A 24983-nucleotide genomic window follows, 5' to 3' on the forward strand; every position below is an offset into this window, starting at 1 on the left:
CAATGTATATAAGCAATGAAATACATCACCTACGAAATAAAAGACACTTAATTAACGTAAGCACATACCACATTCCTTTCCCTTAGGAAAAATTAAACAAAGACAACACAAGGAACATACCTGTCTGGCATTCTTTGTTTTGTGTATGTGGTTTGCAAGAGGTGGCCTTGGTCTGTGTGATGGGTTTGCACAATAAAGCTTTATTCTTCAAAAGTCTTGGAGGCTGGGAAGGTGGAAGTTTCAGGACATCTGTTTGTGTACTCGCCTAGTAAAAAAATAAATCAGAAATGAAAAGTTTACTAATTATGATAAATATTGTAAAATATTACTGGAGAAAGAAATGACAAACCACTCCAGTATTCTTGCCTGGAGAATCCTATGGACAGAAGAGCCTGGTGAGCCCCAGTCCATGGGGTCGCACAGAGTTTCAGACATGACTGAGTGACTAACACTTCACTACATAATGTTTCAAAGCATTATATTTCAAAGCATTTCAAAGCATTATAACTTCACAAGGAATGCTATACTGGAATCACATGGAAGACACAGAATATAAACATTCAATTAAATATGTAAGAAATACAAAATTCCTGAAATATCAACAACAATAAAGGAATACCTTGATAACTACATATTGACTCTGAATGAATCTAATTACCAGTTCTATTAACCAAGAAAAATAGCATTTGTATTTATGAGTTGATCAGTAACAATGATGGTTGAGCTTAAAATCAGAACGGTTTTTTCTTGACGGAGTTAAATCTTAGAAGAACCAGTTTCAAGGCAACTAAAAATAATAACATCACTCATGATCCTGTAAGTAACTTGAGAAAAGATGATATGAAAATTGTCCCAGAGACTAGGAAACACTTTAGAAATGCCACTGTTCTAGTCCTAAGTCTTTCTCATTATTGATTTTGTCCTTCTTTTAAGAGACAAAAGTATTTAGCTTTAAAAAAAAACCAGCTTATTTATGGCACAATCTGCACTGAATGGGAAACAAGTGACTCTCTGCAAACGTTTCCTCCACAGTCTGACCACACTACCAAAGGCCCAATCCCTGTATGCCTGAATGCTGTAACATTTAACTCTACACAATTAAAACAAAACCCTTCAGTAACTACATAAAGCATTCAAAAAAACTGAAGTGCATAAAAGACCTAGTTAAATAACCAGGAAATCCTGTTCCTGAACAAGATTAAATGAACTCATGAAATTTATTTTATATAAGAAATAAAAAATAAATGAGGGCAAATCAGCTTAGACACATTCATTCTGTCTAAGATGGAAAAGACAGTGGCAATAACAATAAAATTAATAAAACTTACATCCCCGATGATTTTTGCTGTTACTGTTGGAACTGCACCTGACAAATAAAAATATAAAATTTAGGATCTTATTATTTAAACGCTAGCATTAAAAACTGATTTTTAGAAAATAAACACAAAGTTTTATAATAAAAATGTGTATTACTTTTATTTTATTCAGGGGAAGAGTAGCATCTCAAGTATTATACAAGAAAAAAAGATTTGGAAACTACAAAAACACTGTTTAATGCCACAGCAGCACACAGTGAACCACCGTTCCTAATATGAATGTGACAAACACATGAAAATGATTACAGACAGAAAAAAGGTAGAGGACCACTGTCGTCAACCTCAAAAAGGCTAAATAACTGCCGTCAAATCAAGTCATACCTTGTAAGACACTGTTAGAATTCACTGTGGGCTGAGCAGCAGGAGCACTTGCTAATGATACTACATTAGCTATAACTGGAGTTGAATCTTTTCTTAGAGATGGGGGCCCGGCTGAAGCAGCTGGCACCATGGAAATACTTGCTGATTAAAGTAAACAAAAATAAGAAAACCTCATGTAATTTATATGAACATACCTAGAAACCAACATCTTAAGAAGGTTAAACAGTGCTTTTAGGTTAGAGTAAAATGGATTAAAGAGTCACTTCAAGATTAACTGCATTTTTTTCTATTTTTAAATTACTGAACCTTAAAAGTATTCCATGTACTTTCTCTTGCGTAACTCTGCATGTGGTATATAAAAAAGGCTATGTGGTTTAGATTCTATGTTCTTTGTTATAATCTTAAATGCTTTTCTAAAGAAGTCAAGCTATACATCTTCAATTATAAAATGTTAACTGTCTATCTTTCCCATAAAGTTCTTACAGAGTTTATTTGACTAAATATGCTCAGAGAAAACTGAAAGAATTTAGGGCATTAATCTAAGGTGTTAAACAAAAAGGGATCTAAATGTTAATGTGATTTAAATAGAATGAAATCTACAATTCATGAAATTATTTACAACTGTTTAAAGTTCAACCTGTGGAACAGTAGTTAGTCCCTGGCATTGACCTAAGACTAAAGTTTCATTTTACCTGCATTGTTTTGCGAAGGTGGGTCACACATACTTTGCTGATTACAGAACATCAAAATACAAAGCAGGTTACAGAAATGTTTCATTTCTCCCCGCCATTTCAAGGACTCACTGAGCTTACCCTGTCGCTTACAACCATCACATTTTGCCATCTGAAAAAAGAAACAGAAGACAGTAAAGAAGTAAGAAACAAATTATCTATGGTCTGATGAAATAAAAGGTCACAGGTAACGAGTGAGGAAATCTGCTTAGAATGTAGATCACTAAAATGAAGGTTAACTATCCTGGAGGGAGGGGCAATATACAGTAGGGGACTAAGAGGTACAAACTACTATGCAGAAAATAAGCTATAAAGATATTGCACAACACAGGGAATATAGTCAATATTTTATAATTATAAGTGAAGTATAACCTTTCCAAATTGTTAATCACTATATTGCACACCTAATACTTTACCACAACTATAATTCAGCTTTAAAAAAAAAAAATTAAGGTTAATCATTCTGAAATTGGAAATTATTTATCTGTCAACAATCTTATACAACATTAAAAAAAGTCAGTCACATTATAGAGATGTCAAAAATAGCAACTTTTGAAAAGTGAAATGGAAATAGACTGATCTTCCTTAAACATGTCAGAAGACTATTTTAACGAATAAGTGAATAATTATAATTTTAAATATTTTAATGTTTTAAGACATACGTCTTCTACAAGGAAATTAAAAAACAGCAGTAATGTAACTTCAGTGACATTGAAGTCTTTTTAAATCAATCCTACATTAACACTTAACACTGAAAATCATTAATTGCCCTTTATACTATTTGAAAGACAAAAAGAAGGGAAAAATGTGCCCTAACTTGAAAAACCCAGGAACGTGAATCATATTTACCTGACAGAGCAAAACTGTATATTTGGACATGCATTCTTCACAACAAAACTCTTCTACTTTCCCCCCTAAATTATTCTGTACCAATTTGGGAGATGTCTGTAAACAATAACTGCACATTTTACAGTGATTTCCCCAGCGTTTTGCCAAGTCATGTTTATAAAGCAATTTGCAACCTAAAAAAATCAGAGAAGGTAAAATTAACATTAGAGAGAATAATAAGTATTTACATCTTTAATTTAAATGCCCTATGATAAAGTTTGCACAGTTGGGTTCTCACCAATTAGCAGATCAAGAAATCAATTTAGAAGATTGATACTACCATTTTCTTTTTTTATACAAAATAAGACAGCAGAGCAAATATTACAGTCCATCATATATAATAAAAGTCAGTTTTGTTTCATAAGACTTGTTTTCTTTGGGTATGTGATCATACACTGGGTCACAATGTAAAATGTATGTTTTCTGAAAGTGCTCAAGAGGTTTGAAAGCCACTAGACTAGGAGGTTAATTCTGCATGGTTTTGGAGTAAACAAAACATTCTGAACTTACAGTCATCTAATAAGGAAGATACACTGATTTGCATATTCAGAAATATAATGGATGTTTAAAATAAAAGTATAATCTTAGGATACTACGAAAATTTAAGCAGTTCCCTTTAGAAATAAATATAAGAACTAAAAGATCCTCATCAATCTAACAACATTAAATGTTTTTCCCATCACCATCATCTTTTGCTATACACTTTGAGGATCTTTTCCTTCATTTTAACATCTTTATAATATGAAGGATTATACCAGAAAAGAGCGAACAAGTGTAAACAAAACAAAAGGTTTCGGTGTTACACACAAAGGATGAAATAGATAAAACTTACACAGTGACAGCTTAAATTATCAACTACTTTTCAACCAACCAACATGCTTGGTAGGAAGATAATCTTCTATCTTTACCTTCACTACAGAATGACTTGTCAGCACCTGAGAATCGCACAGTCTCCTTTATAATTTTCTCAATTTTACAATATTCACACATTGCCATTACATTATTTATTTTCTTATATTCATCAGAACAATTTTTGCCACAGAACTGAAACATTTTACCCTGCAAAGAAATAAGATTAAGTACTAATTAAACATTTGGCTTTTATCTTAGGTAAATCTTTATCCCTCTTACTTTCAAACAGTGTAATTTTGAAAGGTGAAAAAAGCCAGAAGTAAGTTTACAAATAGATCATTTTATACCCAAACACTCTATCATGCTCCTATACTTTACCTTATAGTCGAGAAGTTCTGGTTTTGTGGCAAAAAGACGGTTACAGTGCTGACACTTGAGTTTTACAACACTTCGTGCAAACCCCACATGTTGGGACTGGGCAGCAAGACGCTGGAGACCAGCTGCAGCAGAGCTACTGATGGAAGAGGGAGAAACAGTAGAGGTGTTACCCCCTCCTGCTGACACTGTTGAACCTGTAGGGATGCTTACAATTACTTGGCCCTGAGATAAGGGCACTACTGAAGAATTCATTCCTGCTGGTTTGTTGAACAAATTCTGAAAGAAGAAACAAATAAAAAGATCAATCTCCTTACTTTTTCAAATAAGAGGGCACTGCATACCTACCTATATCAAGCGCAGTTCTAGGCACTTAACACACATTTGTGAACAGGCAAAAATCCCTGCCTTTGAGTAGCTTACAATTGAATGGGGGGAGTGTTATTTACATCCAAAAAATAAAATAATTTAACTAATAATAATCTTTAAAGATAATATCCTCCCAATAGATAATCTAGGTAATAATAGTATCATTTAATTTCACAGGAAGCAATTAAATAACATGCCTCCAAATACAGGATGGACCAAAGAACCCTAGTTTTATTTACTAAAACTGAGATAGAAATGTAGGCAATCGAGGCAGTTAGCAAACACCTAATAAGTTTACTTCACTATCATACGCTACTAACTGGCTGGAGAAAAGGAAGAGTCCTGAAGCCATACCTGGAAAGCTACCACACAACTGTAGCTGCAGAAGTTGCGTATACTTCCATCTGACATGGCTAGGTGATACTGAGGGATTGCTGAGGTTTTACAACTGTTACACTGAACTTGTACACCTTAGCAAATCAAAATAAAAGCTAATGAGTAATACATACAAGTGTATACAAATGTATGAGAAAGTAAATAAGTATTATACAATACATGAAAATTCAAGGGCCCAGTCACGTTGCAGGAACTAAAATTAAACTTATTTACCTCACATGTAGACAAAAACTAACAATGTTAAAGATATTTTGGATAATTTAAAGTTGTCACAGTCTACACCCTAAAACTAAAAAATAAACAAATCTTGAAATAAATCAGGTGTGAATAAAGAAAACACATTTTAAAAGTCCTAGATTCTTTTGGTAAGAAAGATGTACAAATAGGCAAGTAAGTTAATAAACATAAAAAAGCAATCAAGATAATAAGTGATATTTTACAACACAGATCTGAAATATTTTAATTTGCATTAAAATCAATTATATATGGACAAAAATCTGTACTACAAAAACAAAGCAATAATTGTAATTTTTTCAACTATTATAAAGTTTATGAAACCAATATTACCTGCAGAAGTAACCATTTTAACTCTGTAAGCAGATAAGCAATTAACAGAACAGAAAAGCTCTGTCTTTCCCAAGCTATTGGTATTTTCAATCATTTCTGCTGAGGATCTCAATGATTTGCAAAGCGCACATGGTGTAATTTTGGCTGATTTCTATTAAGAGAATAAAATAACATTCATTTTTACCAAATTACAAGTGAAAACATAATTCGTTGAAATGTTTATACTTAACACTGTTGAAATATTTTAAATTAGTGGCTTCCAAACTTTTATGATTACAATCCTCAGTAAGAAATAAATTTTAGAAAATGGCTCAGTAACACAAACTTCTGATGTTTTGTGTTTGTGTATTAAATAAGCATGTACATAAAATTGAAAAGTTTCATAAAGTAATATATATCATGGTAAATTTGATATTTTTCCTTTCTACTCAACTTCATTAAAGACCAATGTAATTAATTTGGGGATCTATTAATTCATTGCAACTATAGTTTTAAAAACATTATTTTAGACTTCCCTCTCAGATTGTAAAGAATCTGCCTGGAATGTGGGAGACCTGGGTTTGATTCCTGAGTTGGGGAGATCCCCTGGAGAAGGAAATGGCAACCCACTCCAGTATTCTTGCCAGGAGAATCCCATGGACAGAGGAGCCTGGTTGGTTACAGTCCATGGGGTCACAAAGTCAGACACACTGAGTGACTAATTCTTTCACTTCAAGATAAGCCTAAGGGGTTATACAAACTATTCAATATTATGTATAAAGTAAATTAGCTATAAGAATATACCATACAAAACTCCAACCAACCAAATTCCCCCCCACTATTTTAAAAATTATACAATAGAGAATTTATGCTCTTACTCTCTTCAAAACATTGGAAGAACTTCCCCACAAAAGGTGCTGCATATAGCAATGAAATGTGAATCCAAGGAAATCAATAAACTTACCAGAAAAATTCATTTTCAAATATGCTACCACTAAGAATAACAAAGCACAGTGACCTCCTTGGCAGTCCAATGGCTAAGACTCCACACTCCCTCTGCAGGGGCCACGGGTTTGATCCCTGGTCAGGGAGCTAAGATGCCACATGCCACAAGGCACAGCCAAAAAATAAATTAATGATGATAATGACAACAAAGTACACTCTAACCAATAAAGTGAGAGGAAACTTTGGATATCCCAAGTGTCCAATATAGACAATGAAAGAATCTGTTATCTTAAGTTCCCACTCTGTGAATCAGTAGTAAATAATGCTAAATACTATTAACATGTCATACATTCAGGATAACTTATACAGTATATCTAGCACCAATTAAAAGATTTCAAGATTCCTATGTTCTCCTCAAAGATAAGTATATAAGACTTGCTATTAAAATAAATACATGTTCAAGTGAGCACATTCCTGCATTCTGGAATATCTTCAGCATCTCCAACCCCATTTCTCCTTTCTTCCTCCATAAGGGCTACAAATACAAACTTCATATGTAAGAATTAGGTCAAGAGTTATCTCTGAAACTACCAAGCAGAACTGACCTTGCTTTTGCTGTGCCCTTCTGAATCCCGTAATACTTACATAGCATCTCTACATAGTTATATATATATATCTCCCCAAGGAACATATAGCACCTCAAAACAGGAACCACATCTAATGCTTGTTAAATAAATTTAACAATTATAAAGAAGAAAAGAAAAGCAGCAGAAATGACCATCTTCAACATTTCAGGCTGTACACGAGGTGCTTTCTCACTCTTACTTCACACAATCCTAAAAACATTCCAGTGACACTGGCAGTACATACTCATTTGCAGAAAAGAAAATGCAGGCAGCGAGTTAACTGCTTTCCCCAGTATGAAATTCTATTTGAACAGAAAGTCTGGAAATCAAATCAAAACCTATTTACTTCTAAATCCACATCCTTTCTCTAAGCTAAAGCACACACTAATAACTGAAAAGTTTAATAGGTATTAGCTAAATTAAAAGTAATAAACTTAAAGTTACGGCATTTCAAAGTATTTCTCCTCCTGTGGACCATACTATCATCTTTCAGTAGACTGAATAGAAATAACCTTTAGAACTTGATACAGTATCAGGAAAACAGTCTTTTGGACAAAGATAAAGCAAATGAAGATGCTGGATTTTTTTCCCATGTGAGAACAAAAACAAAGTGTTTCTAAGGAAGGATTAAATGGGAACTAACACTAAGTCCTTTAAACATGCTTGCACATTAACAAGAAATAAATTATGACCAACCTAGATAGCATATTAAAAAGCAGAGACATTACTTTGCTAACAAAGGTCCGTCTAGTCAAGGCTATGGTTTTTCCAGTAGTCATGTATGGATGTGAGAGTTGGACTATAAAGAAAGCTGAGTGCCAAAGAATTGATGCTTTTGAACTGTGGTGTTGGAGAAGACTCTTGAGAGTCCCTTGGACTGCAAGGAGATCCAACCAGTCCATCCTAAAGGATATCAGTCCTGGGAGTTCATTGGAAGGACTGATGCTGAAGCTGAAACTCCAATACTTTGGCCACCTGATGCGAAGAGCTGACTCATTGGAAAAGACCCTGATGCTGGGAAAGATTGAGGGCAGGAGGAGAAGGGGACGACAGAGGATGAGATGGCTGGATGGCATCACCGACTCGATGGACATGGGTCTGGGCAGACTCTGGGAGTTGGTGATGGACAGGGAGGCCTGGCGTGCTGCGGTTCATGGGGTTGCAAAGAGTCGGACACAACTGAGCGACTGAACTGAACTAAACTGAAATGGAAACACTAGGATGTTTAAAATTACAAAATAATTGCAAAGTTTTAAGAACAATTTAAAAGAAATTTCTCAATCAACATTATTAAATTCACCAGTTTTCATTAACTATATAAAAATTTACTATTCTATGAAAAAGAATGATCAGTAAATGCAGTGAAACAGGAAAGTATTATAAAACTGAAAATGTAAAAAGTTCTTACTATCTTTTTTATCAATTTTAAAGTGGAATTTTTAATCAAAACTTATCAACAAAACATAAACAGTATAAATAAAACTGCCAACAATGCTAATTATCAGAGGAATGCAAATCAAAACTATACCTCACACCAGTCAGAATTGCCACCATTAAAAAGTCTATAAATAACAAATGCTGGAGAGGGTGTAAAAAAAGGGAACACTTCCACATGGCTGGTGGGAATATAAATTGGTGCAGCACTGTGGAAAACTGTACAGAGGTTCCTCAGCAAAGTAAAAACAGAATTACCATATGATACAACAATCCCACCCCTGTCCATACATCCAAACAAAATTATAATTCAAAAATGTCCAGTGAGAGATGATGGATAAGGAAGATGTGGTGCATGTGCACAATGGATACTATGCAACCATAAGACAGAACAAAATAACGTCATTTGCAGCAACATGGATGCAACTAGAGATTATCATACTAAGTGAAGTAAGCCGGAAAGAAAAAGACAAATACCATATGATATCATTTATTTGTGGAATTTAAAATCAGACACAAATGAACCTATCTATGAAACAGAAAGAGAATGAGGCAGGGACACAGAGAATAAATTGATGGCTGCCAAGGCTGGAGAAGGGCAGGAGAGGGATGGATTGGGAGTTTGGGATTAGCAGATGCAAAGATTAGAATGCATAAACCAAAAAGATGAGACTGGGGATTTCTGGGAGATGCAGTATATTTTCTTCTTCATGCTTTTCTGCATTTTCAAAATACTGTTCAAAAACATTTAATGAAAAAAATTCCAGAAAGTTTCAAAAAGCCAAAGAATTTGCTGCATGCCAGCAACTATTTACATGGCATTTACAATGTACCAGATACTATAAATTGGAGAAGGAAATGGCAACCCACTCCACTGTTCTTGCCTGGAGAATCCCAGGGACGGGGGAGCCTGGTGGACTGCCGTCTATGGGGCTGCACAGAGTCAGACACGACTGAAGCGACTTAGCAGCAGCAGCAGCAGCAGGTATTATAAATAATCTGGAGACGATTTAAGGCACTCAGGAGAATGTGTGCAGATTATATGCAATTACTATATCAATTTATACAAGGGATTTACGCATTCTCAGATTCTGGTTTCCTCAGAGTTCCTGGAAACAATCCTCCATGGACACTGGGGTACAACTACTACTTATAATACTCCATAACAAGAGTGTTTAACATACAAGCATTTCACAAATACTATTTAGATGCAAAAATATTAATTAAGCTAATAATAAGAACTTAATATTTTTGTGACATTTTCATAAATAATTTCTACGGAAATAGATCCTTCTGAAATAGGGTCACATACCTGCTTATATGCTGTGACACATGTTGAACTACAAAACTTTTTAGATTGTCCCTCTATTTGAAGCATGTGGCATTGTCCAGAGCCACTGTAGCAGTAACCCCCACAGTTTTCACAACAGTTCATGGTGAGATTGTTAGCAGAGCGAAATTTAGAGAAGCAGGCATCACTGCAAAGTTTATGTACTACATTCTGGTAATTAACTTCATGTCGAATCTAGAAATTATAAAGTAACAACTTAGAAACAACAAGCAAAGATCATCAAAAGCTGTCCTTTAAGCACAAATACCAGACTCTTTCCCCCAGTAAAGTAAAAATGATAACTTACAACAGCATTCTTCTGACACATGCTGCATTTGGTTGAAATGCTATTTGTATTTATGGTAACAACAGGTTTTCTTTTCAGTTCATATGTTGACAAACACGACTGACTACAAAAATCTTTACTAGTGGTGGTATTTTCAAACTGGGCACTGATCACATCCTTTGGATTTAAAATGTCTCTAAAAATGACAACAAAGATAAAATAAGCCACAACATAATTCATTTTTTCCCTTTTTGTCAACTAGAAATATCAAATGAAACAAGGGCAATTAAAAGTGTAGGGAAAGGGCACTGAAATTTAAACCTGAAACCTGGGTTTTCTTGAATTAACTGATAAATCTCTTTGATCTTCAAGCTCTGTTGTATAAAATGAAACAAATACATGGCTTAGTTCATAGAACTGTTGTGAAGATCAATATACTATGGCTCAAGTTTAAAAGGATATATATCAAATAGTTAACATTTACTATCTCTAGGGGGAAGAATTATAGGAGAGTCTCATTTTCTTTCTTCAGGTCTCCTGTATGCTCAAAATACTCTTTAAATAACATTACATTTGAGAAATTTGAAGTCATTATCTTTTAAAAGTAAAAATACATTTCAAACTACACAGTGCACATTCTATCAAGATTATATTGAATTGAACATTTTCATATCTAAGTAATTCAATCTGTAAGCATTAGTAAAAGACAATGAAGATTAAAACTGTGATAATTAAGACTCCCTACCAGTCCACCCTTTATCCCACTCCCAAATCAGTCTTACTGCATAGAAGTTTATGAGATAGCTTAAGTGCAAACCATTTTAAAAACCAGTAATTCTTTAAATAATGTCTCTGTCCCATGAGTATAAACTCACATAATAATAAATAAACTGTTATATTCATTCTTACATTTTCAACAGATTACACTAATATAGTACTTTTTAGAAAAGATTACAAATACCCCTGCTTCAATAAAGGAAAACAGTAAATACAGTGGGACTCATCACAAGGAGCATCTGATATTGTAATATACTGTAATTCGTAACACCATACCTCATCTTCAATACTTAGTAGCTTAACACTGCTCTATTATCTGCATTTTCTCACCTTTTATAGCTATTTTTAATTAGGTTTTAATTTATTATATTTCATTTATAAGGGTATTTAATGAGCAGTTATATTGAGTCAGGGACTAGCCCAACCCTAGGTCAAGTAATGGTACAAGCACTCAAGGAGCCTGTATACTGAGACAAGTAGACAAATGATATATTAAACACTGTAACAGAAGTATTCTTAAAATAGTATAATAATTTTGACGAATGTATTTATATACATTAAATGTACTACAGAAATATTAGATAAGATGTGACATGAAAATTATGACATTTTATCTGGACCTTAAATAGGTGTTTTCTAGAAGGCTAAGGAGATAAGAGTTGGGGAACAGCATGGATCAAGGCAATAGAAGCATAAAAGCAGCTATTTCTCCCAGCTCTCAGTATATTTAACATCCAGCTGCATTACATTTTATTGTAACAGATTAGATCTCATGTCAGAATGAGAATGAGCAACATCATTTCAGAGAGCAAAAATTCAGAAATGGTAGAGACAATCCTGAAACAGTTACTTCTCTGAGTGCCATTATATCTAGAAAACTGTTCCATGGGTATTAACACAAGTATCCTTATCCAAGTTATCTCTTTTAAATGCTGGATTTGATGACAAAAGCAAAGACAGAGGCAAAAATGAAGACAGGATATGTGGGAGAACGTGAAAAATGTTTTTCATATCTGCCTATCTGTTGGACTAAAATCTCAACTTACTCTAGTAATGTTTGTTTCTCTATATAATTAAAACACATAGTAAATGTCAAAAAAATCAGAAAGTGTAGGATTTGAAATTGAGTTTTTTAAAAGAAATTGTTATGTCCTTATTACTAATGAAATCTAAACAATAAATGACTAGCCAAAATATATTCAGACTTTAGGTTAAATTCAAGATGCTAAGAGATTTGATTAATAAAACACTAACAAAAATAAAGTTGTTACTCCAAACAGTGATGTAGCTTCTTTCAACCTAAGTGCTGCTGCTATTATTTCTACCGGTCTACTGGCCACCTAATGTGAAGCACTGACTCATTGGAAAAGACCCTGATGCTGGGAAAGACTGAAGGCAAAAGGAGAAGTGGGCAGCAGAAGATGAGATGGTTAGACAGCATCATCAACTCAACGGACATGAACCTGAGCAAACTCTGGGAGATAGTGAAGGACAGGGAAGCCTGGCAGGCTGCAGTTCATGGGGTCGCAGAGTCGGACATGACTTAGAGACTGAACAACAACATAAAAATAACAGTAAGCTTATCAGAAAGGAAATCTTTCTATCTCCACCTATTCAAATTAAAGTAAAAATCCTTCTCATAGGGGCTGAATTACAAATTAAACCTATTTGACTAAATGGACTATAAGGCGGGAAAATGAATGTGCCAAACAAGCTATTAAAATGTGACACTGAGTAAATCATTTAATTTCTTTGACTCTAATTTCCTTATATTCAAGACACAATTCATATCAATAATTTTATAATCATATAAACCAGACTATTCCAAACTGTTGTAATGACTGTGTAAACAAGAGAGGAAAAAAAGAGAAAGGAAAAGTGATGAAATGGAGATGAAAGAGTAGTTCAGAAAACAAAACGAAACAGAATACAAAGAAAAACAAGACTAATATAAATGGTTGAGGACTGAGAAACAAGTGAAAAAGGTACTCTGTAGTAAGAGAAAGGGGAAAATGAAGACAGAAAATGAAAAAGAAAAACTGAGGTGATAAGCAGGCAAGGAGTACCTGAGAAAAGACCAGAAAGGGGCAAAGGAAAGAGCGAAGGATTTACAGAAAGGTAACAGAGTAAGTGAAGAAAGAGGGAGAACAGTTTAAAGTCAAAGAATGGCAGGTTGAAATTTATGGGTAAGACCAAACATTACAAAAGAAGAAAATGTAATCTTAAAAATAATTAAACTACGTAAGATCAAATAAAACTAAGGGATGACATGCAGGTAAAAATAACCATCTTCAGATAATGGGAGGTCAATGCTAGAGGCCAAAGAGATACAGTGAATTTAGATGAGAAGAACAACATGTATGGATAAGAATTAAAAAACACAAAAAGAGGGCACACATTTTAAAACTTCTATGAGTTTCCTGTGGTCATTTTGAAATTCACTGGTAAATCACTGCAATAAATACCTATGACTATTATTATGAAAGGAGAAATATCACTGCAATTTTAGAAAGTGCTGATTGCTCAAGAACTAAATAAAGAAACATAAGGGGAAGTTATTACATGAAATTATTTCATGGCAAAATAGAAAACTGAAAAAAAGCCTTATAAAAAGTCTAATTCTCAGGTTGATTAACCTTAGAAAGATGATGAATTTACTAAAATACAGAAATTAGATATCTGGTCTGTAAGTATTCATTTTTAAAGCATATTTCATAATTCGAACAGTATAAATAAAGTCTACTTTTACTAAATTTAACTTGAAACATAAAGGAATGCAAATATAACTTCTGGAACATCTAACCATACTCAAATTTCTCTTAGAAGTTTCTTTCTATATGCCTTTTCCAATTGAACTAGAAGAGGGTGCATCTTTTTCACTTTCTAGACAGAAAATGGCAACATCCTTGTATTGATCTAAGTATTGATACAAATAAATCATAGTTTGAGTAGCTTAATAATAGAAGCCAAATTGTTTCAGAAAAGCATTATTCATCTTTTTCTGATTTATTTAAACAGTGTCTAATGACCACCCTGAAAAATTAGTTCATATTCCTCAAATGATCCTAAGGTCATAATTTTCTGTTGTTAAAACACTGAAATGTAACCTCTCAGATACTTCAGAGGTACTGAGAAGGTAAAGATAAATATACTGAAATCTAATTAAAGTTAATATGAAAAGTATTAAATGAATTCCAACTATGTAAACAAGAAATAACACACAAGCATTAAATATTTGTTGGATTTAAGTGTTATTGCCTACAGTTATAAAATACTTCAGTCATATCTAAGTTATGCAATTTTTGTTTTATAAAGCATCTCAACCGGGATGCTAAAATATGTTTCAAAAGTATCTCTTATTATATAAAATGCTCATTAATTAAAGTTAAAAGAAAGCTGAGCACCTCGCATCCAGAAAGACTGAAAGCAGCAGCAACACATTTGTAGTAAACAATGTGTGGTATTTCTCAAAAAACACAGAAACGTAGAAAATGAAACAATACACAAGTAAGAACAAAGCATCTTGAAAGAAAGGAAACAGAAGATAACTTAGAATTCTGCTATACTTTGAGCAACTCGAGCAAGTTTTCTTAGTGGGAGGAGGCGGTGGGCGGGCAGGTGGAACTGTATATCCAGTGAGGCACAATGTAGAGCAGAACAGCTGTGTAGACCCTTTCCTCTGATAAGCAGTTTGCCCCTTCTGGAGGATTTTTTTACAACCAGAACAGGAAACTCGAACAGCTGTGGCTGGAACTGAAGGAAGCATTTTATTCATGCCAGATGACGCCAGTGAAGGCTGAAAGCCAGTAGTCAACTGTGGAGCTTTAAAAAAAAAAAATTGAAAAAAAGTTTTACTTTTTACCATGAATTTTAAGTAGGCATCCTTTCTTTCTCTTCTAGAACTAGTTTTGAAATCCAACACTAATTATGCAATGCACAATTAAAGCCATTCTAAACAGGCAGAGAGAACTGCCTAGTTTACTAATATAAGGAGGACTTCCTCTCACTCACACTGGTCAGAATAAATAAACATGATTCATTCATTCAGTTCTGTTTCTTACCAAGAGGACTGCCACTGACTGAAAACACAGCGCTAATTTTCAGTTCCCCTTCTTGAGTTTTTTGCTGTTGGCCATGACTATACTCCTTTTAAAAAGAAAAATAAATAAATATGTAAATAAAAATGAATACAATGTGTCTAAAGAAATTGAAACATTCAAGACATTTTACTAAGGCTAAACAGGGGTAGAAAATGTTTACTACATTAGTAAGAAATAAGAGCAAGCAAACTATAATTACAATGAGGGTATAACAGGTTTATACATGCTGAGAGCTTATGAGGTAAAAAATCAAAGTAGCTATCTAATTAGCCTACAGCACTACCAGATAGTCACAAACTATTTTTTAATTCTTAATTTACTATAGTGTTTTAAGTACTTATATTTATAAAAGTAATACACACTTACTATACAAAATTTAGACAAGTAGAAATCAGAAAAAAATTCTTACAATATTTCCATTATCCCCAACCAACCAACCACTGATATTCTTTTGGTATATTTCTTTCCAGTCTTTTCCCCTCCAATATGTGTTTCTTTACACAGCTGTAATTATACTGAATATACCATTTTTATAAAGTGATTTTTTTTGGTCACTTGAATCAATTGAATATTTACATATTACCACACTTTATTCCAAAATAACTTCTAGTGGCTAAGTATCAGTGTTTCTAACGGGGGATTCCAAGAATCCATGAGATCTATATAAAGGTACTCTAAGCAGTATGAAAATTCTTAAAAAATATTTTTTTAAGTTTGAGTTTTTGAGTAATTTTTTATTGAATAAAGTTTATTTTCAGTCATGCATAATCACATATAACTGAGTTATACTACAAGTTTTTAGTACTGTTGTTAGCTTTTACAATTATATTATTGCATTGTGAAACCTCTAAGTAATAGATTTAACTTTTTAATTCACTGTTTACCACACTGATACTTGCAAAACCCCAAAAGATGTCATATTCTTGGAATTCTCAGGCAACTCCAACATACTCCCTTTTTTGTGACAACAGGTGTCTGTACTTTACTCAAATTCGAGAAATACTGATATATATTATTTAATAGACATAACAGATTACACAAGGATGAGACCGGGGTGAGGTGAGGCCCTTGCCTCAGGTATAAATTAAGGAACCAATTCTCAGTCATATTTTCTTTAAATGCAAAACTCCATGATAAATAAAATATCAAAACTTTAAATAAGTAAAGACAGGATACCATTACTAATTTTTCCCTTGGCCTCCGTCTCCAATTTGATGATAGCCCTGTATGGCACTGAAATTACATAACCACAACCCATGCTGGCCCATTTGTTTCCACACATTTGCTTTAATCATTACTGCCACGATGTACATCTTTGTGAATGCTCATACATGCATATTTAGGATTATCACTTAAGGAAAGAACCTTAACAGTGGAATTACTAGGTAGATAAGTATATAGTAAAGGTTCTTGGTGCACAATGTCAGATTGCTTTTTAAAAACTTAACTACATTTATTCTAGCAATTTGTGAAAAAAGTTACTTAGTCTTTTCCCATTCTTGTTTTAATTTCCAATTTTTTCAATATCCATTTACAAAAAAGCACTATAAGGTAATAATATTAACCTCCTACAGCATCTGTTATCAATATTTCCTCAATACGTTCTTTCAGCTAAAATTTTACATACTGAAGTTTCCATGTTTATGGCAAAAAATAGATGGTTTTAGCTTTAGCGATTCCTTCTATTTCTTACAAAGTTCTACTTCCATGATAAAATGCTAAGACAATGGTCTCACTGTTTATAGAGTCCTTTAATCCAGAGGTCAGCAAACTTTATCTGCAAAAGGCCAGATACAAAGTATTTCTTGACTTTTCAAGCCATGCTATCACAACTACTCAACTCTGCCCTGGTAGAGCAAAAGCACCCATAGATAATATATAAATGAACAACTGTGACAATAACCAGTAAAACTTTATTTACAAAAATAGTATGCAGAAAAACAAAAACAAAACAGAAACAAAGAGGACAGGCGGGATTTAGCCTGCGGCTGATAATTTGCCAACTCCTATTTTAATCCATCCAGGATTTATTTATTTTGATATATAATGAGCATTTTTCTTTCTCTTTCTCTGAATAGCTGGTGAATTCCTTTCACTCACAATTGACATATCAAATTTCTCTAAAAATACCTCTTTTGTGGCAATCTATTCTGTATCATTATCAGGCTGACTACTCTTACGATTTCACACTATTTTAATGAAAATAACTGTAAGATGCTTAATCATTAAATAGTTTGCCATATTTCTAATTACTAGAACATATATATAATATAATGTGTGTGTGTGCATGCCTATTTATTCTTCAAAACGTAAGAAACCATTGATATTTCATCAGAATTGTATTGTAACTATATTTTACTTTAGGAATAACTAATATCTTACATTTTTTTAAGAAAGTCTATCCATTCATTCAAGTTGTTTTATATGATACAGCACTTTTTAGTCACTTTGCTGTAGGAAATAGTTTATCTTTTCACTGTATTATCTAGGTGGGAAACAACTGATTTATAGAAATACTGCTCTGCTTTACATGACTAAAATTCAACTAGCTACTCAACTAAATTTTCATGAATTCTATTAATTTTCTAATAAAGATCCTTACCAGCAAATGATGATAATTTTGTCTCCCCTTTTCCATTATTTCTTCTAATTTCTTTAACATGTGTTGGGTCGAAAATCCAACAAGAGTTAAATAATAATGCTGATATCTGTAATTTGTGTTCATTTAGTAAATATTAACAGAAGGTTTCCATCATTTTACTTTCAAATTCAATGACTGTTATTGATCAGAAGTAGGTATTTCCTTACCTGATCAAGAGAGTATCTATTATAAGAAATGCATAGTGAATTACACTGAAACTTTTTGGGGCATCTATCTATCTATCTAGTCTTATTTGACCTGTTGATGAAGTTATACATTAAGAGATTTTCTAATACTGATTCATTCTAACATTCCTACATTATATAGTATATTAAGGCATATTACAAGTAAAAATCTTTTCTAATTCCAGAAAATTCCAGAAAAAAAATCAATATTCATGGGTATACTTTAATGGTCTCCAGTCAGCTCTCTTTCTCAGTCTATGACAGTTATTTAAAACTTCTGATATATTCCTTAAGCCTCAAGTACATATTACTTATGTAACATAGTAAAATACACATATACCTTAAGTACTCTGCTTGTACACCCCCACAACGCCTTCAAGGCAGAATCATGTTTATGTTAGCATCCTCCGAACAATGACTAATTTCACAAATATTTAATAAAAAATCAGTGACTAGTAACTTGAGAAGTGAAAATCTTATGACCCAACAGCTCTCAGAAGCAGAAAAACAGAAGTCAAAACCAAAAAACTCCTTTACCAGTATCTTTACCTTCCTCTTGTTTACCAGAAAGTATATATGAGTATTACAAGACAGTGTTTCAGAAATGAAAAACCCAGATTCTATAACCAAGTTAAGTAACTTGACATAGCTAAAAAACAAGCTCCAACATTTAATTACTGCATCCTATTTTCCAAGACTATTGTCACAATTAACTGATTTGCTTTCCCATTCTAATCCATTTATTTCAATGAGATTATAGATTAGCTCTCCTTTTATTATGAGCAAAAAGAAAAAACAAATCATTATTTTAAAGTAATATTTACTGAATTCCGATCTTTTAGAATCTATAGAAAAGGGGCAAAGAAAAAATGAGAAACAACTTTTATTTATAGAACAAAGTTTGGCAGACTAATAATAAGGCCTTGATAAAGGCCCCTGATTGGCTCCTTTCTGGCCATATGGCCTTGAATAACTTATTAACCTCTACAAACCTCAGTTCCCTTATCTATAAATGGACTTAATATCATCTACTCTGGCCTTTTTATTCTGGAGGATGAAACAATGTAGTTCATATAAAAGTATCTGTAATTGTAAATATTACATAGAAAATATAGTAACATGCAATAGGATTTGAATGAAGAAATGCAACCAGGAGGACAAACGATGCTATGCCAGTAACAGAGGAAGGAGTATGACAACTGGCAAACCCAGAAAAATGTAACTGAAGAATAATCAAGAGCAACTGAGAAGAAGTGGATAAACATATTTCCGTATCTTAGTGAGTTATATGGGGAAGTAAAAAAATTAAAACCAAAATGAATTGTGTAAAAAGGAGAATAAGGAAGCAAGTTGAAAGCAAAGCTACAAGTTAAGCAAAAACAAAAGTCAAGTGAGGTTTTTACAAGGTGCCAGAAGCTAAAGCTATGATCTTATTAAGTCAAGAGAAAAGTTATTACAAGTAACTGATGGTCAAAAGTAAAGAATGACCACAGCTGTTAAATCTATCAGTATTTTATGAGCATTAGGTTAATAGTACTGTTTCAGAATCTAAGAAAATAATTCATTGGAACTCCTTTTTCCAACCTATTTTTGGAAATGAAGAGTGATAAAGCATTAGGTAGTACCGAAAAATGAATATAGATTTCCAGTGGTCACTGAGGAGAAATACCTAAAAGTACAGAACAACGAAGAAGGAAGCAAGAGAAGGGGAGAGGAAACAGGAGTAGGGAGAGGAAGTAGGAAAGAAAGGGAGAGAAGGGTAAGGAAGGGAAAGGGAAATAAAGACTCTGGTATCCACAGTTTAACATGAGGTTTCCTGAGGAATTTCTAGAGGAATTACAAAGGTCTGATCCGACAGGATTGGTGTAGCTGATAACAGAGAGGACCTCTCAGAGAAAACCTAGCTTTACCCACTCACACATTGGAACTTCCTTATTTTGGGGTCAGCATAAAGAATGCTTCTAGACCTTATGCCTTGGACTTACATTCCTGCTTGGTTCTCGAGTCCAGTCAATTAAGTGGTGAGCTCTTATGGAAGTTCTTCCCCAAAATCATGACGAAACTTCCTATTTGGTATTTTATAACACATTATTACACTCTGAATAGTGATAAATATGTAGGTATTCCTGGGTCCTGACAGTTCCATCCTATTGCTGTTCTCTAGTCACTGGAATATCTGATTGTTTTCAAAACAGTAATACAAATAACCCTTCCTGATGCTCCCTTCCCCTGATGTATGTAGTCTTTCCTATAACTGTCTTTCATCTCAAGGAGTGTCACTGGGTCATGTACAGGGAGAAACTGATGTCTTTGGTACCCTGACAACACTGCGATTCCTTATGGATTTCTCATGTCCAGATTGGGGCACATAAAGGATGGAGATCTGCTCTGTATAGAAGTAACAGTAGTCTTCTGAAACATACACTGCCATATCTCCCCTAGGTGTCAGGACATTTCTTTATCTCTAAATGAGATATCTCTATTTTGCCTGCTTCTATTACCATTCTTTCATTGTAACTTCTACCATCTTCTTTGTAGCTACCACACTCACACCCATCCAACTCTACAGCTTTATCATCACTACCCTATACAGCTACCTCCCACTGGGCACCATGGAATTCCTGTTTAGCTGAAGCATCAGTCTGACTCACATAAATCACTTGTATCTCTTGCCTTTTCCTACTGTAAAACAGTGGTCCTCAATACCAGAGGACTTGGTCCCCCAGGGGACATCTGGCAATGCTGGGGACATGGCACTACCGGCAGCAGGTAGGCAGAGGCCAAGGATGCTCCTAAATATCCTGTAATGCCTAGGATGGATTGCCCCTCACTACAAAGATCTATCTGGCTCAAACTGTCAACAGTGCTGAGAGACCCTGCTTAGACACATCTGAGTGAAAAACATCTCTTCCACACAAATCTCACATTCTCAACCACCCTAAAATAAAAGAAAGATATGGAAAGGTAAACTTTCTCCAGATCAAATGTCGTTTCATGTTATCTTTACTTCTCAGCTTCTGTACTCATACCATCTGTATAAAATACAGAACACCCTCAAACAATTGCTGCTATTGCATATTCATCCCTTGGTCCTTTTCTACATTCTTAAATGACTGCACCATCTTTATTCTGTTCCAACCACTGCTATGTCATTAACTGCATGGATAACTTCACTGACTTCAGGATTCACAGTTACAGGATCTCTCCAGAGCAACCTTGAAATAACAGAGCTCTATCCTTACCCTTTTTACTCACACACCTCAAAATTGGAACCCTGTATCACCCATCAAAACCTCCTTTATCTTCAACCCACTGATCTAAAGAACTGGTTTTTCAATCAATTAACTCTTCCAAAGATAACCCGTCCATTAATCCCTCCTGAAAAACACTTAAATCTTTACATACTTCATTAGCAGTAACTGTAAAAGGCTTATTACTACCTTATATAAACAATCACACCATAAACTCATAAACCTCCATGAACTTCAGCCATGTCTGCTGTTATCAATCTCAAATCCTTGAAGATTCTCTTTCCCTAATCCTTCACTAACACTGTAAAAATCACAGAACAGCGTTATTAAGGAACAAAGTGGATTAGAAGCCTTAATTACTACTTGGAAAAAGTTTCCTTTAACTCTGGTTGATTCCTTAGTAGTATTCTTGAAGATAATTCAATTTCCTCAACCTTCATTAAGACTCTCTTCTCACCCCATCAACAAAATACTTCTTAATCAAGAACTTCCTTTCTTGAATGAATAATGCATGTGTGGAACAAAAAAGAAGGGGAAAAAGGTGAAATGTTTACTTGAGCATTGTCAGGTTCATCTTTAATTCTGTCTAGTAGTCCCTGCTGTGGTGCCATTGCTTTGTCATACTCATCATCCAAAGGTTCTTCTTTAATTCTAATATTTGATGCAAAGGAATTTCCCAGTTCCGAACCAATGGATTCTTTATTGGCAAATGGATAGCTGGAATCCTAAAACACAATATAAAGGATTAATAAATATTCAGATTTTTTAATTATTCCTCTTCAGGTTTAACACCCAGAGAAAAGCTCAATGGAAATGAAGAACTCTATGGATGTTCATTAGAGTCCCTATGCTTACAAGTAAATGTGATATATGTCCAAATATTAAATACAAACAAAGAATCTAAGAGCAAAGACTTCTTAGCACATCTCCAAAGATGTCCTTATCCAAATAATAAAGGAAATTTAAAAAACCAGTGCTCTACCTAATACATATAGTTACAGTTTAGAAAATCACATAAAGAAAACTTTGACACTTGCCACAGTTACAGCAATCTACATACACACTGAAAACTTACCCTAAAGTTTGTTTCTGGGGTTTGTGGTAAATGGGTATGTAATGTTTCTTCAACTTGATTAGCTATTGAAAGAAAAAAACAAAACAAAACAAACATATGTATATGAATAACAAATCTTAGAAAGAGTGACCTAAAAAAGCTATTGCTTGATAATCACCTCTCTTTCCAACAAAGATGATCATTAGAGTGAAAAGGGTACCAAAAAATACCCAAAAGGTAGTTTCACTCAAAATAAACAATCTGGCCCCACCTAACTTTTAGCCTCACCTCACACTATTTCCGTGCTCAAACCTAAATAAAGTGGTTACTTTATTCACTATGTTCTAAAAATTACTTAAGTTTGCTCTTCCCCATCTCTGCTTATATCATTCCAAGTCCCCACTATCCTAATCTTTACAGTCTTTCATATTCAGCTCAGTTCAAAAATCATCTCCCTTCTAGAAAACCTTCCCTTGTCCACTAAGTTAAAAATCATTTCTCTTCTAAGAATACCTAAAACAGTTTCAGTTATTTCAAAGAAATATTATTGTACTGCTTTATTAAAAACTCTTCTACCATTGTCTTCAATTATAAATTAAATTTTATGCTATTCAACTGGTCATTAACACTTCAACTACTTTACTTGTCCCTTTTGCTATTCGACATTATGTTCCCTGAATATAAGTACCCATATAATTTATCCTTCTAGGCATACTGAAAATACATTAAATAATATATACTGAAAAACACAGTATACCCTTGTACACCCTTGTACATAATGGATACTTAAACTAATTGTTCTTTATAATGATACTGATTTGTTCTATCACAGTTTTCCTAGCACTGTCAGAAGAAATTGTAATACAAGGACTAGTATATTCAACCTGGCTTTCTTTCACACCTATTGAATATTTATTGAAATTTTACTATTTTCACTACACCAGGTTAGGCCCCAAGAACACAAAAATGAGTAAGATACAGTCCGGCCCTCAATAAACTCTCACACTAGCAAGTAAAGGCAAAACAAACAGCTATGATACTGTGTGATAATTACTATAAATAAATGAGGCATTAAAAAAATGCTATGGAAATACAGATGAGGAAACAAACATTCTTGACGCAGAGAGATTAGCGATGACCACAGGGTAGAAGAGGTTTATGAGTTAGGTAGTGTCGGATAAGAAGCACTTTTACAGGCATATATACAAGAGAGAAAATGACATGCAGGCAAATGGAACAGCAAGAGAAAAGAAAGGCATAGAAATAAGAAAATGTATATATTCAAGAATGGAACTAAAGATAAGTATAGGGTATGCTGGGCAAAGAGGCTCAAGAGGAGTCTCAAGAAACTTTTAAAACATAAAATAGAAATGTTATCAAAAAGAAAAACCCTCCCTAAATTGGACTAACTCGTGGGACAGCAGTTTGAATTAGTGCTTACAGCACAAAGAAGTTAAATCCAACTTCAGGTTCCAATGTTCAACCAAAGAAAATGAACAGGTGATTCGAGTATCTTGCCTTCTCATCAAAACATTGCAACCAGGGGAGGGAGAAATGAGGTTTAGAGCTATTTTTCAACCATTTATACCATTACCAATAGTTACTGGGAGAAATTCAGTCACTCTGCAAAGAACAAGGATAAAAGAAAAATGACAAGCTTACAATGAATTTAACTGTTCACACTTTGTTTAGTATCAGAAGTAATAAAAGCTGTATTATTATCAGTATGTTGTTATTTATTGTGTTTTATGGCTCTATTCCAACAATTATTACCTGCTTTATCAAAAAAACTGCTTTTCAACCTTGAATCCAACTCTTTATGGGGTTTATCCAACCGTTTTTCACGTTCATAAGTTAGGTCTCTATTTTTCTCCTTTCCAGAAAATGTCTCTTTGCTGTTTTCTCTTACTAGACTAAAATCTTTCCGTATTGATTTAAAGACAGAAACCTGATCAAATTGTTTAGGAAAGTCTTTTTTTAATTTATTTTGAATCTGTATTTCATTTTCATTGTCTGATTCATGCTGTGTGACTCTTCTCTCTACTTCCAAGCTATCATCAGTATGAATTGAAGAAACAAGATTGTCCTTTGAACTAAAATCCTGTTCATCCTCATTGTCACTACCAACGACTGGAATTCCTGCAAGATCCCCAGAGTTCAAAAAATAATCATCTTCATCCAGCAATGAATTTTCAGATCCTGTTTGATTCGGCATTCCATAAGACATGCTGTCAAGGGTAGGAGTTAAGTTGTGGTCTATATCTTCAGACATTTCTGTATCCATGATACCACCACCTTAAAAAGTAAAATACTGTTTAGACAAACGATAGTGCTAAAGATGACCATATTTATAAGGTCTGTCTGGCATTTAACAAATGATATTTATCTTTTTCTTTTCAAACAAAATATAGATAATAATACTGCAGTATTCAATAGGTGTGACAGATAAGATATCCCTATCTGACAGATAAGGAAACAGGGACATAAAACTTGAGAAACT

The 24983-nt window shown here is 33.7% G+C and overlaps 1 protein-coding gene across 7 annotated transcripts in view; it reads right to left on the bottom strand.

Moving 5' to 3' along the window:
* Window positions 1–24983, bottom strand: part of ZMYM4 (zinc finger MYM-type containing 4) — a 154403-nt gene that overhangs the window by 44945 nt on the left and 84475 nt on the right. For 4 of the 7 annotated variants that reach the window (XM_043875821.1, XM_043875822.1, XM_043875820.1 and 1 more), the window contains exons 3-18: window positions 24257–24778; window positions 22505–22566; window positions 21984–22154; window positions 15314–15398; window positions 14819–15074; window positions 10497–10671; window positions 10172–10384; window positions 5876–6026; window positions 5267–5382; window positions 4547–4822; window positions 4225–4375; window positions 3278–3450; window positions 2390–2540; window positions 1698–1838; window positions 1329–1366; window positions 121–265 (exon numbers count right to left, since the gene is read on the bottom strand). In XM_043875821.1, the coding sequence (XP_043731756.1) occupies window positions 121–265; window positions 1329–1366; window positions 1698–1838; window positions 2390–2540; window positions 3278–3450; window positions 4225–4375; window positions 4547–4822; window positions 5267–5382; window positions 5876–6026; window positions 10172–10384; window positions 10497–10671; window positions 14819–15074; window positions 15314–15398; window positions 21984–22154; window positions 22505–22566; window positions 24257–24778 (2826 nt within the window). Of the gene's footprint in view, window positions 1–120; window positions 266–1328; window positions 1367–1697; window positions 1839–2389; window positions 2541–3277; window positions 3451–4224; window positions 4376–4546; window positions 4823–5266; window positions 5383–5875; window positions 6027–10171; window positions 10385–10496; window positions 10672–14818; window positions 15075–15313; window positions 15399–17954; window positions 18917–21983; window positions 22155–22504; window positions 22567–23924; window positions 24107–24256; window positions 24779–24983 lie in introns of those variants that run through there. The other 3 variants (XM_043875824.1, XM_043875825.1, XM_043875826.1) reach the window with 3 other exon arrangements.

The sequence above is a fragment of the Cervus elaphus genome, chromosome 20 (assembly GCF_910594005.1).
Source record: "Cervus elaphus chromosome 20, mCerEla1.1, whole genome shotgun sequence".
In the NCBI taxonomy this organism is placed as follows: Eukaryota; Metazoa; Chordata; class Mammalia; order Artiodactyla; family Cervidae; genus Cervus; species Cervus elaphus.